Raw genomic sequence first — 14,205 nt, 5'->3', positions numbered from 1 at the left:
AAGGCCTTGTCTGAGTTGCAGTCCCAGCTCAATTGTTTAATTGTTTGGGCTTTAAGGGCATCAGTTAACTTCTCTGAAACAATTTCCTTGTTTGTTAAATGAGCTTAATACCTTAAGTGTACAGGGTTGCATTAGAATTCATTCAACAAGTAAATTTTATGTATCTGTGATTATGCTTGATATCTTTTTTTTAAATAAATTTATTTATTTATTGGCTGTGTTGGGTCTTTGTTGCTGCACACGGGGTTTCTTTAGTTGTGGTGAGCAGGGTCTACTCTTCGTTGTGGTATGCGGGCTCCTCATTGCCGTGGCTTCTCTTGTTGCAGCATGGGCTCTAGGTGCGTGGGCTTCAGTAGTTGTGGCACACAGGCTCAATGGTTGTGGCTCACGTGCTCTAGAGCACAGGCGCAGTAGTTGTGGTGCACGGGCTTAGTTGCTCTGCGGCATGTGGGATCTTCCTGGAGCAGGGATCGAACCCATGTCCCCTGCATTGGCAGGCGGATTCTTAACCACTGCACCCCCTAGGAAGCCCTATGCTTGATATCTTGAGTCTTGAGATAGATAAGAGAATTCCTTTCCCTATGAAGCTTATTGTTACACAAGGGAGATTAAGACATTAAAACAATAATACACGAGAAAATAGAATGTGTTTTCTCAGCAGGTCAAGGGAACAAGTGATTACTTTGAAGTGAGAGCATCAGGGAAGACTTTACTCATGTGTGTGTGAAATTTTTTTTCTTTCCAAGATGAGCGTGGTGTTATCACCATCATTAAATAAGACATAAGAATAAATAAACCTCATTCTTTTTATGTGAATGAATTGAAAAGAAGTTTTCTTAAATTCAGGGACAAGTTGGGGTGTTTTCTTTTGTATCTGTAGCCTATGTTTTTGTGAGACAGTCTTATTTTCTAATGTGTGTGCTTTATGCATTTAGTATTGTGCATTTATGTTCTCTCACCTCAGAACCCTTCTTTGTTTAATCTTTGTGTGTCTATGGCAGAGGCAGGGTAAATAGTTAAAGCCAGCTGTCTGTCCTTATTTATCTCCCAGAGGTTGCGTAGAAGATAACAGAGTTGAGAATTGAGAGAGAAACACAGCAGTAGTAATACATGTACAAACATGATTCTTTTTTTCAAACACTCACATCAAAAAATTGTGTATGTAATTGCCATGATTTCTCAGGGGGACCTGAACTAATACTTAATAATTTGTCTGAAATTCACATATTCCAGATATTTAGTATTATGAAGATGAAAAGTTACCTGTTTAGATTTTTAAAAACTTGTTCTTACAGTTTCCTAGTGACCTATACTTAATTGATATAATAATAATATATTTCACTTTTTGGTTTGACAAAGATAAGCATTTGACCATTTAAAGTGTAAGGGAACCCTTCTACACTGTTGGTGGGAGTGTAAATTGGTACAGCTACTATGGAGAACAGTATGGAGCTTCCTTAAAAACTAAAAATAGAGCTACCATATGATCCACCAGCCTCACTACTGGACATATACCTGGAGAAAACCATAAATCTCATAAACATACTTGTACACGGGTTCAAAGACATATATAAAAGGAGAGTATTCATTGCTATTTTGTTTACAATAGCAAAATCCTAGGAACAGCTCAAGTGTATAGCAGTTAGGAACTGTTTAAAAAAAATAAATGACATTACCCCTATATAATGAAATACTGTGAAGATATTAAAGTGAATGAGTAGAAATGGGTATAGTACTTTGGAGAATTGTTTGACAGTATCTCCCAAAACTGAATATATACTATGCTGGGTTGTTTCTACCTTTTGGCTAATGTGAATTTTGCTGCTATGAACATGCATATACATGGATTTGTTTGGGTACCCATTTTCAATTTTTTTTGGATATATACCTAGGAGTGGAATTGCTTAATTGTATGATAATGCTTTTTAACCTTCTGAGGTGCCACCAAATTTTTTTCCACAGAGGCTCCACCATTTTCTATTTCCACCAGCAATTTATGAGGGTTCCGTTTTCTCCACATTCCCATTAACACTTGTGATTTCCCTTTTTTTAAAAAAAAATTATAGCCATCCTAGTGGGTTTGAAGTAGTATCTTGTTATGGTTTTGATTTGCATTTTTCTGATGACTAATGATATTGAGCATCTTTTCATGTGCTTATTGGCTATTTGTGTATTTTCTTTAGAAAAATGTCTATCCAGGTTCTTTGCCCATTTTTAAATTGAGTTGTCTTCTTATTGCTAAGTTGAGTTCTTTATATATTCTGAATACTAGACCCTTATCAGATATATAATTTGCAAATATTTTCTCCAATTCTATAGACTTTTTTACTTTTGTGATAATATCCTTTGATGCAGAAAATTTTTTAATTTTGATGAAATTCAGTTTATCTGTTTTTGTTGTTGCATTACTCATGCTTTTGGTCTCATATCTAAGAATCCATTGCCAAATCCAAAGTCCTGAAGGTCTACCCTTATATTTTCTACTAAGATTTTTATGGTTTTAGCTCTTATATTTAGTTCATTGATCCATTTTGAACTAATTTTTGTACATGCTGTAAAACATGGATTCAACCTCATTCTTTTGCACAGGAATATCCAGTTGTCTCAGCACCATTTATTAAAGAGAATATTCTTTTTCCATTGAATAGTCTTGGCTCTTTTATTGGAAATTAATCAGCCGTAGATGTATAAATTTATTTCTGAGCTCTCAATTTATTCCATTTGTCTATATGTCTTTTTTTTATGGCAATACCATATTATTTTGTAGTAAAATTGGAAGTCATGACTTGTGAGTCCTCCAACTTTGTTCTTATTTCAATATTGTTTTGGCTATCTGTGGCCTCTTATAATTTCATATGAATTTGAATATCGATTTTCCATTTCTGCAAAAAAAGGCCATTAGAATTTTGATATGGATTGTATTGAATCTGTAGAATACTTTGGGTAACATTGCCATTTGAACAAGCCTTCCAATCATGAACATGAAATTTCTTTCAGCAGTTTTGTAGTTTTCAATGTGCAAGTCTTTCACCTCCTTGAGTAGATTATTCCTTGGTGTTTGTTTGCTGCTGTAATTGGAATTGTTTTCTTAATTTCATTTCAGATTGTTCATTGCTGGTGTATATAAGGACAACTGAATTTTGTTGATCTTGTACTCTGCAGCTTTGCTGAATTTATTAGCTCTTAGTAGTTTAATTGTGTATTCTTTGAATTTATACTTATTACTTTTGTTTCCTGACCATTATAATGTGTATGTGGTCTTTGCTTGGGAATCAGGATATAAAACCATATATATATATTTAAAAATTTTTTAACTTCCTAACTGATCTTCTTGCTACCATACTTGTTCCTTTGCAGTCTGTTCTTCACATGACAGCTAGAGTAACCCTTTAAAATTATTAATTTGGTCATATCACTTATGTGCAAAACCTTTCTTTGGCTTCATACATCTGAGTAAAAAAACATCTTAAGTGTTGACAGAGTACTACAAAGTCCTACCTGATCTGCCTCTAGATAACTTTTTGCCACTTTACCTCTCATTCATTCCAATCACAGTGGCCCTGGCCTTCTTCCTGTTCCTTGACTGCACCAGGCTTATACCTATCTTAGGGCTCTTTGTACTTTCCCTCTACTTCGAGCGCTGTTCTTCCAGATAGTCACACAATTAAGTCTCTATTTCCTTAAGGTTCCTGCAAATGTCATTTTCTGAGAGGTTTTCTTGACCACCCTACTTAAAATACCACCTAACATTCTTTATCTCATTACTTTTTTTCCCTTCAAAACCCTTATCTCACTATCTGACATTATACAGAATAGAAGTTTCCTGTTGTTCATTACTGAATCTCCAGCTTTTAGAATGTCAGACATAATGGGAACCCAATAAATATTTGAAAAATTAATGAAAAGATGGATTTTCATCAAGTAAAAGGAAAAAGAAACTGATATATACTGAATATTCATAATGGGCCAAATATATTGTTTTAGGCATTTAATGTATGTTGTTCAGATTTAATCTTCTTAACAAACTTTTGAGAATAGATATTCTCCCCATTGACCAACAAGGAAACTGAGACTTAGAAAAATTAAATAATTTGCCCTAGTAAAGCTAGGATTTGAAATCTGATCTATAGTGTTTGACTCCAAAGCAAAGGCTTTCTCTATCCTGTTTTCTTAAATTATTAAATGTGCTGTGTACTATAGAGAATGCAAAGATAAATCATAAATGGTTATTTAAGAATATTAGAGAGTATATAATTAAATTTCAAATTAGTAGTACTAATAATAAATTTTATAGTTACTTGGAAAATTGAGAAATTGGTAGCCAAATTGAAATGTCTGGCACAGAGTAGACTCAAAATGAAACATATTGATTCAGTGAGTTTATGAACAGATGAGAATCTGGCTCTTAAATAATACGTAGAAATAGAACTGGTCAAAAGAAAGAACAAGGCCATTTTATGTACAGGGGATGACAACATAAGCAGATGTGAAAAGTGAATTTGTTAAAAGGATAATAAAATTTATCAGGAGATAAGAATTAATTTAGGGGCACTATGATATGAGATTAGTTTGGGGAAATGAGTTGGAGATCAGATTGTGAAGAACTTGGATTGCGAGGCTGAAGTGTTTGAACGTTGTAATTATTGGAGATCTATAGGATAGTAGTGATACTGAACATTTGTGTGGGCATATGAGCGATTGAATGTAGTAATTAAGAGTGGGCTTTGGAGCAAAACTGAGTTAAAATCCTGGCTCTGCTTTGTACTAGCTTGGTAAACCTGAGCAAGTTACTTAACTTCTCTGTGATGCAGTTACCTCATCAGTCGAATGGAGATGATAGTTTTTAACTCACAGAGCTATTGTGAAGATTAGATGAATTGTTATACGTAAAAATACAATCCTTAGCACATAGTAAGCATAATGTAAATATTAATTGTCATTTATATGACATTTCAATGTTCACATTGCTTTCATGTGTACTATTTCTTATAATTTTCATAGTAACTCTGTGAGGTAGGCGTTACTATATCCAGTTCAATGATGGACAAAACAAAGCCAAAGAAGTTGTGTCATGCCAGAAATCTTCAGCTGTCAGAACTGATCTGATGGTTCTAAACTATTTCACCATGGACTAATATGCTGAAAGTCAAATTTTAGGAAAATTATTCTGGTGGAATTTTGCAGCGTGAAATGAAGAAGAGAAAGAACCTCGAAGCAAGTTTATCAGGCTCTTGAGATAACTTAGGTTTACATTTTATTTATTAAAAATTCTTATGCCAGGGTTATATCATTGAGAGAAAAGACAGTTAAAGGAGACATTATAAATTTTCTAACTGACCAATTGATTGATATTCTTTCAGCTGTATTTAAACTTGAAACAGAGAGAAGTATATGGCCCTTGATAAGAATCTATCGGGGTGGCTTTCTTCTGATTGAATTCCTTTTTCTACTGGGCATCAACACGTATGGTTGGAGACAGGCTGGAGTAAATCATGTGCTCATCTTTGAACTTAATCCAAGAAGCAATTTGTCTCATCAACATCTCTTTGAGGTAATCAAAGCAAGACATAAAGTCCCACAAATATAGTTTGCATTTAGCTATATAGCTGATTTAGTGGGTACTAAAATCTATTTTCTATTTGAAGAGGATTGTTGATGTAATAATTGAACATTTTTCTTGCCATTGTTTTATTAAAGATTTTCTAGGTAATGGTAAAAATAACAATTTTCTTTCTTTTTGTCTTTCCCATCCTTTATCAGATTGCTGGATTCCTCGGGATATTGTGGTGCCTGAGCCTTCTGGCATGCTTCTTTGCCCCAATTAGTGTCATCCCCACATATGTGTACCCACTTGTCCTTTATGGATTTATGGTTTTCTTTCTCATCAACCCCACCAAAACTTTTTATTATAAATCCCGATTTTGGCTGCTTAAACTGCTGGTAAGTCCAGAAATTTGTGTATCATTTTTAGAGTAGTATGTTGGTCATTGGCTTCCTCACAGAGTGAAAACAAAACTCCTTTATTGCACAATTTCAGAAGGCATGTTCACATTCTAGTCTAATACTCCAGGGGCAAAGAACATAGTATGACTGGTACACCTGATGTTGTACAGTACAGTGGCCCTGGGAAAAGCACACGTGCATTTTTTTCCTCCAAAATAAAATGTGAAGTGTCAAGATATTGAAATGATTTCACAAATTAATAATAATTAATTCTTAGTTTAACTACTTTACAGATTATTTAATCGACTGTGATAACATAGAACTTTCCTTTTTTAAAAGTGGTAAAACTATTATTTTCCTTTTAAATTGCTGTAAGTAGTCAAACATTTTTATTTTATGAAGTATTGGTTCTCTAAAGGCAGTAGTAATATCTTGTCAGATCACCGAGTTTAATTTGAGAAATTGACTTTATAAATTCCAGTTCTTCTTCCACTTTACCTTTTTCTTAATGATCTCAAAATCAAGCACTCTCAGCATTAGGATATAGAATTTCCTGTAAAAATGGTGGCTTTATTTTTTGGGATATTGTAAAGATTGCTCTGGGAAGGAACTTCTACTTACTCCCAAATTTAACCAGCTCTATTTTGAAAAATCAGTTGGGAATACTTTCATATAATTATTTCTTAGGTAATAAATTACAACTAACAGTAGAAGATTAGTAATTAAATTGACTAATCTTCACAAACTTTCAGAATTCTCATAATTATTGTCTCACTTTTTTTTTTCACCTTATAAAGTATATTGCCTTGAAAACTATAGTTTTTATTTCTTTTTCCTTTTGTATGCCCCTTAGGGGTGGGAGAATTTTTGTTATTGTTCTTAGCAATATACTCTCTATATAGCATTAACTAAATTTTTAAAATCTGAAGACATAAAATATGACCTTCTTATTTTAAAAACATAGTAAGCACCCCACAAATAAAAGCAGCCTATGTTCCAGTGTAGGTAAGTATTTATAGCAATCTGAAAAAGAAAATGGCCCAAATCTTGATTCCCCCCTTCCCCAAAGTTGATTGTTCATTTATTTGTATTTCTTATTTCTTCCACTAGGATTTTTATCACAAATTGAGAATCTCCCTCTTTTCCACCAACTTTATTAAATAGAAAGAAAGAAAGAGAAAGAAAGAAAGAAAGAAGCAAATCATTCCCTTAAAGTATAACACTACTATGCCTAATTTTGAGTTTGAATTCTAAGTGTGAAACTTAGATGTTGAAGCATATTTTAATAAGTCATAAGTTATACCATCACCTTTAATGTGTTTGTCATCATCTAGAAAACATGCTTTTTAAAGCATTTTTTTAAGACAGAAGAAAAATTTGAGCCATTTTTTTCTCTCTTGAAATTTATACTAAAAATAAATCATTTCCAGTTAGTATAACAATATTAGATTACCTTTCTTATTGTGAAATTGTCATTTTAGTTCTAGATTTTGTAGAGTTTTTAAACTGTTATTTGCATAAAAAATGTAATATTCTTCTGGTTACAAGGAAATTACTTTAAGATTATGAACATCTAGTTTTCCTTCCTGAATTACTGTGAAATCTCTATGAAGTTATTTTCAAATGAGATTTGAAAGAATTAGAAAACTCAGGTGTTAATATGATTGCATCATTACAATAACAAAATAATACAGTTGTGTACATTATGTGCTAAGTGAGCATTTCCCCAGTGCATTCTTTGTTTAAATAGGAAGCTGCTATGATTCACGCATGACCAGTTATTCTTATTAGCAGAACGATTCCCCATTGAGTAGACATTTATCTGTGCATCTGTTGTGTGTGAATAAATGAGGACTTGTTGGAATAGGTTGGCAGTGATATAATAAGAAATAAGAGAACAGTAAAATATACTGTCAGAGCAGTGAAATATGGAAGGAAGCATTGTGGTTTGGTATATTTGTAATGATAATTGTAAATAGTAAAAATGTTATTTATAGATTACCTATTGACTTATTTTAATTCAAATCTCACTGAGGAAACTTACCCTTAGATTTGTTTCTACTGAATTAACAAGAATATTTCAACCCTAGTTATGTTTCTCTGATAATAGCTTTTTTTAAAGCTTCATCCTAAAGTAAACTACGTTTCCCTTTTTCTTTAATTTATTAATGAAAAGAGAACATATGTCACTTGGCCATAGTGGTAGGCATTGGACACCAGTTATGTTCATATTTAAATTTGAATCTATGGAATTGATATATTACTCCTCTCCCCAAAAGAAGCTAAAAATTTTTTTGAAGAAATTGATTCATTTTGATATTAGTATTATTATATGTCAAATTAATACAGTTTATTTACATTCATTAAATTTTATATTCTCTCTCCAGATCTATATTTGTCCTAATTGGAAATTCAGTTAAGAAGCATAAACAATGCCTCCGATTTTCTAAACAAAAATATCAAGTTATTCTTATATAGAAGGCTGCATAAAGTTTTTAAAGTCTTTTGCTATATTATTTTGGAATTGGTTTTTCCAATCTTTTCTTTAGTTGCATAATAAAATTTTTACACCTGTCTGTTATAAGAACAGATTAGAGAAATGTTCTCATTTAATAATGCACTGTTCTGGACATTTTATATGTATCAGTTTGTTTAATCCTTTTCATAAACCATGAGGTTGGAGCAACTATTCATCCACAGTTTACAAATGAGGAAACCTAGGTTCAGGGAAGTTAAATAAGGTCGCCAGGATGTAATGGAGATGGGATGTGAGTTCAGGCAGTCTGGCTCCATAATCTGTGTTCTTAAACACTACCATTTAACAGTTAGACCTAGTGGTCACTTTATCTAAATGTTTAATTTTGATTAGTGGATCATAAAATCAGATTTGGAAAGAATGTGGTTATCCACAAGAAATTAAGACTTCATCTCCTTAACTGTTTATCTACATTAACTTAGAAGATGATGTTAATATATATTCTTTGTAATAACTTATTAGTGGCCTTTTTGTGTATGTGGGTAAAACATCAGGTATCCAGGTTGTCTTTAGCTTTCTTAATAGTTACTCAGTGAATTGTTATCATTTTAATTAAAATCATAGCAAAGTAGAAGTTGAAAGACCTTAGCCAGAATAAGAAAGGAAGGAGAATTCTCACTCTAAAAGGGGAATTCAGATAAATCTAAGATGAATTTGACTATGTGTTAATGTCAGGGAGTTAAGTATAATCTGTTTATTTTCATCTCCACTTACCATACCTCTGACCAGACTACTTCCTCCCTTCTTTGTATTTCCAGGGTATTTTGTATGCCTATCTGTAAGAGCAGTTACTACATGGTGCTGTCAATATTTCTTTAGGTATTTATTATTTGCCCAAAGGGATTGTGGGTCTTTGAGAGTACAAGCCATGTTTTATTTATTCAGTACCTCCACAATGCCTGACATATAGTAAATACTTAATAAATCTTTGTTAAATGCATGAATGAGTATAATTATGTTCTTTCTTTCATTAGTTGTCTTACACCAATATTTACCACTCCCTTCTTTCTTTTTTCATCTTCTCTTTTCTGTGAATTTTCCCTTCCTCCCAGTTTTTATTTTATGTCACTCCTTTCCTTTTCTAGTTCATCCTCTGTCTCTTTGTTTCTTATTTAATACACTCTCCTCCCCTTCTGCTCTTACAGAGGTTTTCTATAATAGCCAGGTTTTGAGGCTGGGTGTGGCAGGTTGTGACAGTAATGGTAGTCTGTCTAATGTCAGTGAGAAATGAGAAATTTGCCCTAGGCTACCAGTTTCACAAAAGTCCATGACTAGAGACTGAGTTAGACTTCCTGATCCTTTGCTGTTATATCCTAAATTATTCTCTTGTTTCTGTCTCTTTGAATCCTTTAAATCCATTCTGTACCTAGAGTTTCTTAAAATATTATATAAACTGGTACCAGAACCTCTTTGTGCATAAATAATTAACATCTCAATCCCTAACACCTCTTACCCCACCCTACCCTGCCAAAAAAAAAAAAGAGAGAGAGTTTGCTGTATCTGGAGCTTATGGCTGCAAACATAATAGCTTGTCTGGTTTACTGAACAATTTATGGAAGGATAAGCAAGTGATCAAGAGATTGAACAACGAACTCAAAATATATCAGCTCCAGAAAGTAATGTCTTAAAGCCTGTATTGTGTCCTGCAGACCCCTGGTCTAAATTCCAAAGCTCCAAGACAATACCTGTCGTAGATAGTTGACACCCAGGATCAATTTGTAATATAGCCATTTATTATTTCCCTGAAATAATCAAGGGAATTATTCAGAGAAAGAACCAGCCAAGTCTGAGAGACGAAAGCCATAGTCTCACTGGGCTGGATATGTGTATTAAATGAAATACCTAGATGGCAGGAGAGCTAGAAATTTAGACTCATTTTCTCAAAACTGTTGCTTAGTCAGAATTCCTTGTTTTGGGAGTCCATTTTCACCTGTGTAAAATAGGAAGGGTCTAACAGGGTGAGGAGGAAAGCTGCCTTCATCCCATCTTCACTTCACTCAAGGCCTTTCAAGGCAGTCTCTACAATTTGAGCTTATTTCTGGTGATTAGTATCTAATTCTTTCTCTCTACAGTCAGTGCCAGGATTTTCCTTTGCAGTGGTAAACAGGCTTCCACAGGATAAGGTCAGGAGGAGTTATTGTTATAGGTCTTCTGTAAAATGGTGATATGGGTAACACCTAGGTCATAGAATTGTTATAGTTAATGGATTATAAGAAATACATCACGAGAAAAATACACAGTGTGGATTAGTGCTCAAGACATATAACCTGAATTTATTTATCATTGTTTTCCTAACAGTGGGATGTGGGCTGATTTTTTTGGCGTAATTTGAAGACAAATACAGTCATCACCATGGCATTAGTGAAATGAAAGTGACTTTGGTTAGCGAGTAATACATAGTTCAGATGAGGTGCTATCCTTTCCTTCCTATCCTTTGTAGGCAAAGAAGAGCTCTGTATTCAGTTAGCTAAGATGAGAAGATATTCCAGAATTTATCATGGCACAGGGGTCTCCAGCAAAATTTATCTTAGAACCTAACGCTAAATGTCCCCTCAGTGCATTTGTGCCATTCTATCTGCTTTCAGCTTCAGCTGCTTTCTATTTTCTGACTGTAGCTATTCCTGCCTTTCTCCCCACCCCACCCTTTTAATTCCTTTCTTAGTTATCCATTCAGCTCATTCTCTTCATTACTAATTCTCAACCTGGCCACTGTTGCCAGGTCCCTGTGTTTGTGATTGGTTCATTGGTTTCCATTGTATTAACTAAAGTAATCATACTGCAGGGTCAGACATGAATCAGAGAAATTTAATATGAATTTTCTTGTTTCTGTGTTTTCTGATTTTTTTCTTTCTCCCAGTTTCGGGTATTTACTGCCCCCTTCCATAAGGTAGGCTTTGCTGATTTCTGGCTGGCCGATCAGCTGAACAGCCTGTCAGTGATACTGATGGACCTGGAATATATGATCTGCTTCTACAGTTTTGAGCTCAAATGGGATGAAAGTGGGGGCCTGTTGCCAAATGATTCAGAAGGTAGGGTATGAATGTGCATCCACACTACTGAACTGCCAGTGTAAACCAAGAAAGATTGGGAATGATAACTGAGAAATTTAAGATCATCCAATAATATTACAAACTTAATTAAATGTACTTGGCACTCTTTTAGCAATCTCTTTATCTGATATAATTTGGCTCTTAAATTATATATTATAATTTTAGCCATTCATTTGCCAGGAGATTTACAATTTACACTTAAAGGATTCTAAAACTAAAAAAACTTCTAGCACATTGGTAATTAAATCACAGATGCTTTAGTATCAACAATTGCCATCACTGTATTGCTTTACTGTGATCAAAAATACTGATTATTTAGAAATTAGATCAAGTGCTTTGAGAAAGTCATTATAGATTGTTTTTTAATTCTTCTTGGGGACCTTGTTTTTCTTTTGGCTCTTTTTGTCACTCTTTGTTTATGCCAGGTGTTCAAGTTATTAAGGAATTTTGCCTTAATGACAAAGACCAAATGTAGACAGATTATGTAACTTCTGACTAACAAAAGTTAATGAAGCCAGTGCCAACACATTTTCATTGATTGCCAGCAGATCACAACTCTGTTGTATGTTGAACCACTATGATACATTTCCAGAATTTGAAGAAAATTAATTTACAAACTCTATTCTTCTCATTTTAAAAATACAAACTCTGCTCTTTGGTTTTCTTGTTCATTTTGTTTGCTTGTTTTTTTTTAAAGAACAAGAGTGTTAACAACCTATAGTGGGTATATTGTAGTGGTTTGGAGTTCATGAAGTTGACTGGAGTCACCAGTGATATTTATAGGTTTTCCAGATGTTTCAGGTTACAGAGCTAACTAATTTTTTTCTTTGATTAGTGTTCTCATCTTCTAATTGTCTCATAGTTTTACCACACTCCAAAGAAAGTGATGCCAGAATAGATAGTCAGAAATCTGAGCGGGCAGATTTTTCTAAGTTCCCATTATGTATTTTATCTTTTCCCCTTGGCTTATCAACCACTAAAAAGTTTAAGAATATAATAGTTGCAAAGAAAAAAGTGATTCTGAAACCCAGGTTCCTTGCTTTTATGGGCTCTTCCTAGTGGTTACAATGTATGACTAAATGATGTGGACAAGTTATTTTTTTTTAACTGTAATCTTCTCTTCTTTGAAATCTTCACAGAACCAGAAATTTGCCACAAATATTCATATGGTGTGCGGGCTATTGTTCAGTGCATTCCTGCTTGGCTTCGCTTTATCCAGTGCCTGCGCCGATACCGAGACACAAAAAGGGCCTTTCCTCATTTAGTTAATGCTGGGAAATACTCCACAACTTTCTTCACGGTGACGTTTGCAGCCCTTTACAACACTCATAAAGGTATTCAATGATTGTGAAAAGATTTTTCAAAATCTGGATTTTCACCACTTGAATCTGTTTCTTACTCTGGTTACCTTTCCATTTGTCATGCTTTTTTTTTTTTTCCCCTCCATTGAAGCTCCAGTCCCCTCAGTTATGTTAGTTTTGAACACAATTTTAGTTCCATTCCAATATTTACTAACAAGTATCATTAAAAAGAATCAAAGTCATCCAGAATAGAAAGGATTTGTGATAACGTTTGAAATCCTGAATTATGTTTAATGGGTTCAATCAAAGACATCTTAGGTTTTCATTTGGTTTTTTAGACTTCTCGTTCATTAATGAGGTTAGGAAATGCTATGTGAAAAAGATTCCCTCTGGCAATCATGTATATTTTTAATCGCTTTCCTTCACCAAGTACTAAGGATTGTTTCCAGCCTATTTAACTGCAAATTGAGTTCTCTGATCTCTCTAGTTGCTTATCTCCATGGCAACCAGTTATTACTTGAGACTGCTCTTCTGTTGGGAGAAGAAAAAGGCTTTTAGGTTCTGAGCCACATGTAGTCACTCCTTTTGAATTTTTAACCTTCTCCTAGGAACTGTCAATCAAAGGTCTCACTTCCTTTTACTAAAATGCCTTCCTTCTTTGTCCGTTTAAATCAGTATCAGCCTACATCTTAGAGGCTGCACTCTCATTTGTGAGTGGTAAAGAAATGTTACCAACTGAAATTATTACAATTAATTTTAGATACTTTAATAAAAATTTCTTTCTATGATGATTTTTTTTTTAATTGAGATGCTGTATTTAGGAGCCTTATTAGCTAGTGCTCCAGAACTGCTGCTGTGTATCTGATGGTCTTGAAAGATTAGGGTGGTTGTTTTTTGTAAAACTTGTAATTTGGTCCAGCAGAACACTTTATAATATACTTACAGTTCTTGCAGCAGATTCTGCAGTGATTGCAGTAATATTGATAATGCAGCCAATAATTTTACCACTGTGGAGGCATTCTTGTTAAATGATATAATTTAACTAAGTACCTCAGTGAAGGAAACACATCCTAAAGCTCCCTTAATTTTTTTTTTAACTCCTCTCTCATGTGCACCTACTGTTTGAGTAGCTCCTCAGATTCTCCATTGCACATGCTGCCTGTTGGTTGGCCTGGGATACTGGTAGATTTTGTACTCAGATTTTGCATTTTACTCTTTCTGTAGGTCTCTCCCTTCAAGGATTACGGCTCTAAATTTCTTTCTCTTCCTACAACCCTGACTCTGTCCTGGAGGCAGTAAGACTGTGATTTCGATTTTTCTGTGACTGGAATAGAGAGTATTGGGAGCACCCTCAGGCAAAAAGCCACAGATTTAC

The 14,205-nt window shown here is 34.0% G+C and overlaps 1 protein-coding gene across 2 annotated transcripts in view; it reads left to right on the top strand.

The window, feature by feature from the left end:
• Positions 1-14,205, top strand: part of XPR1 (xenotropic and polytropic retrovirus receptor 1) — a 190,075-nt gene that overhangs the window by 134,293 nt on the left and 41,577 nt on the right. For both annotated transcript variants that reach the window (XM_057727866.1, XM_057727867.1), the window contains exons 8-11: positions 5,361-5,551; positions 5,761-5,940; positions 11,337-11,508; positions 12,669-12,863. In XM_057727866.1, coding sequence (XP_057583849.1) covers positions 5,361-5,551; positions 5,761-5,940; positions 11,337-11,508; positions 12,669-12,863 — 738 coding nt within the window. The remainder of the gene's footprint in view (positions 1-5,360; positions 5,552-5,760; positions 5,941-11,336; positions 11,509-12,668; positions 12,864-14,205) is intronic.

Source organism: Hippopotamus amphibius, chromosome 3 (genome assembly GCF_030028045.1).
Source record: "Hippopotamus amphibius kiboko isolate mHipAmp2 chromosome 3, mHipAmp2.hap2, whole genome shotgun sequence".
In the NCBI taxonomy this organism is placed as follows: domain Eukaryota; kingdom Metazoa; phylum Chordata; class Mammalia; order Artiodactyla; family Hippopotamidae; genus Hippopotamus; species Hippopotamus amphibius.
This window is presented reverse-complemented; position numbering and strand designations above follow the sequence as displayed.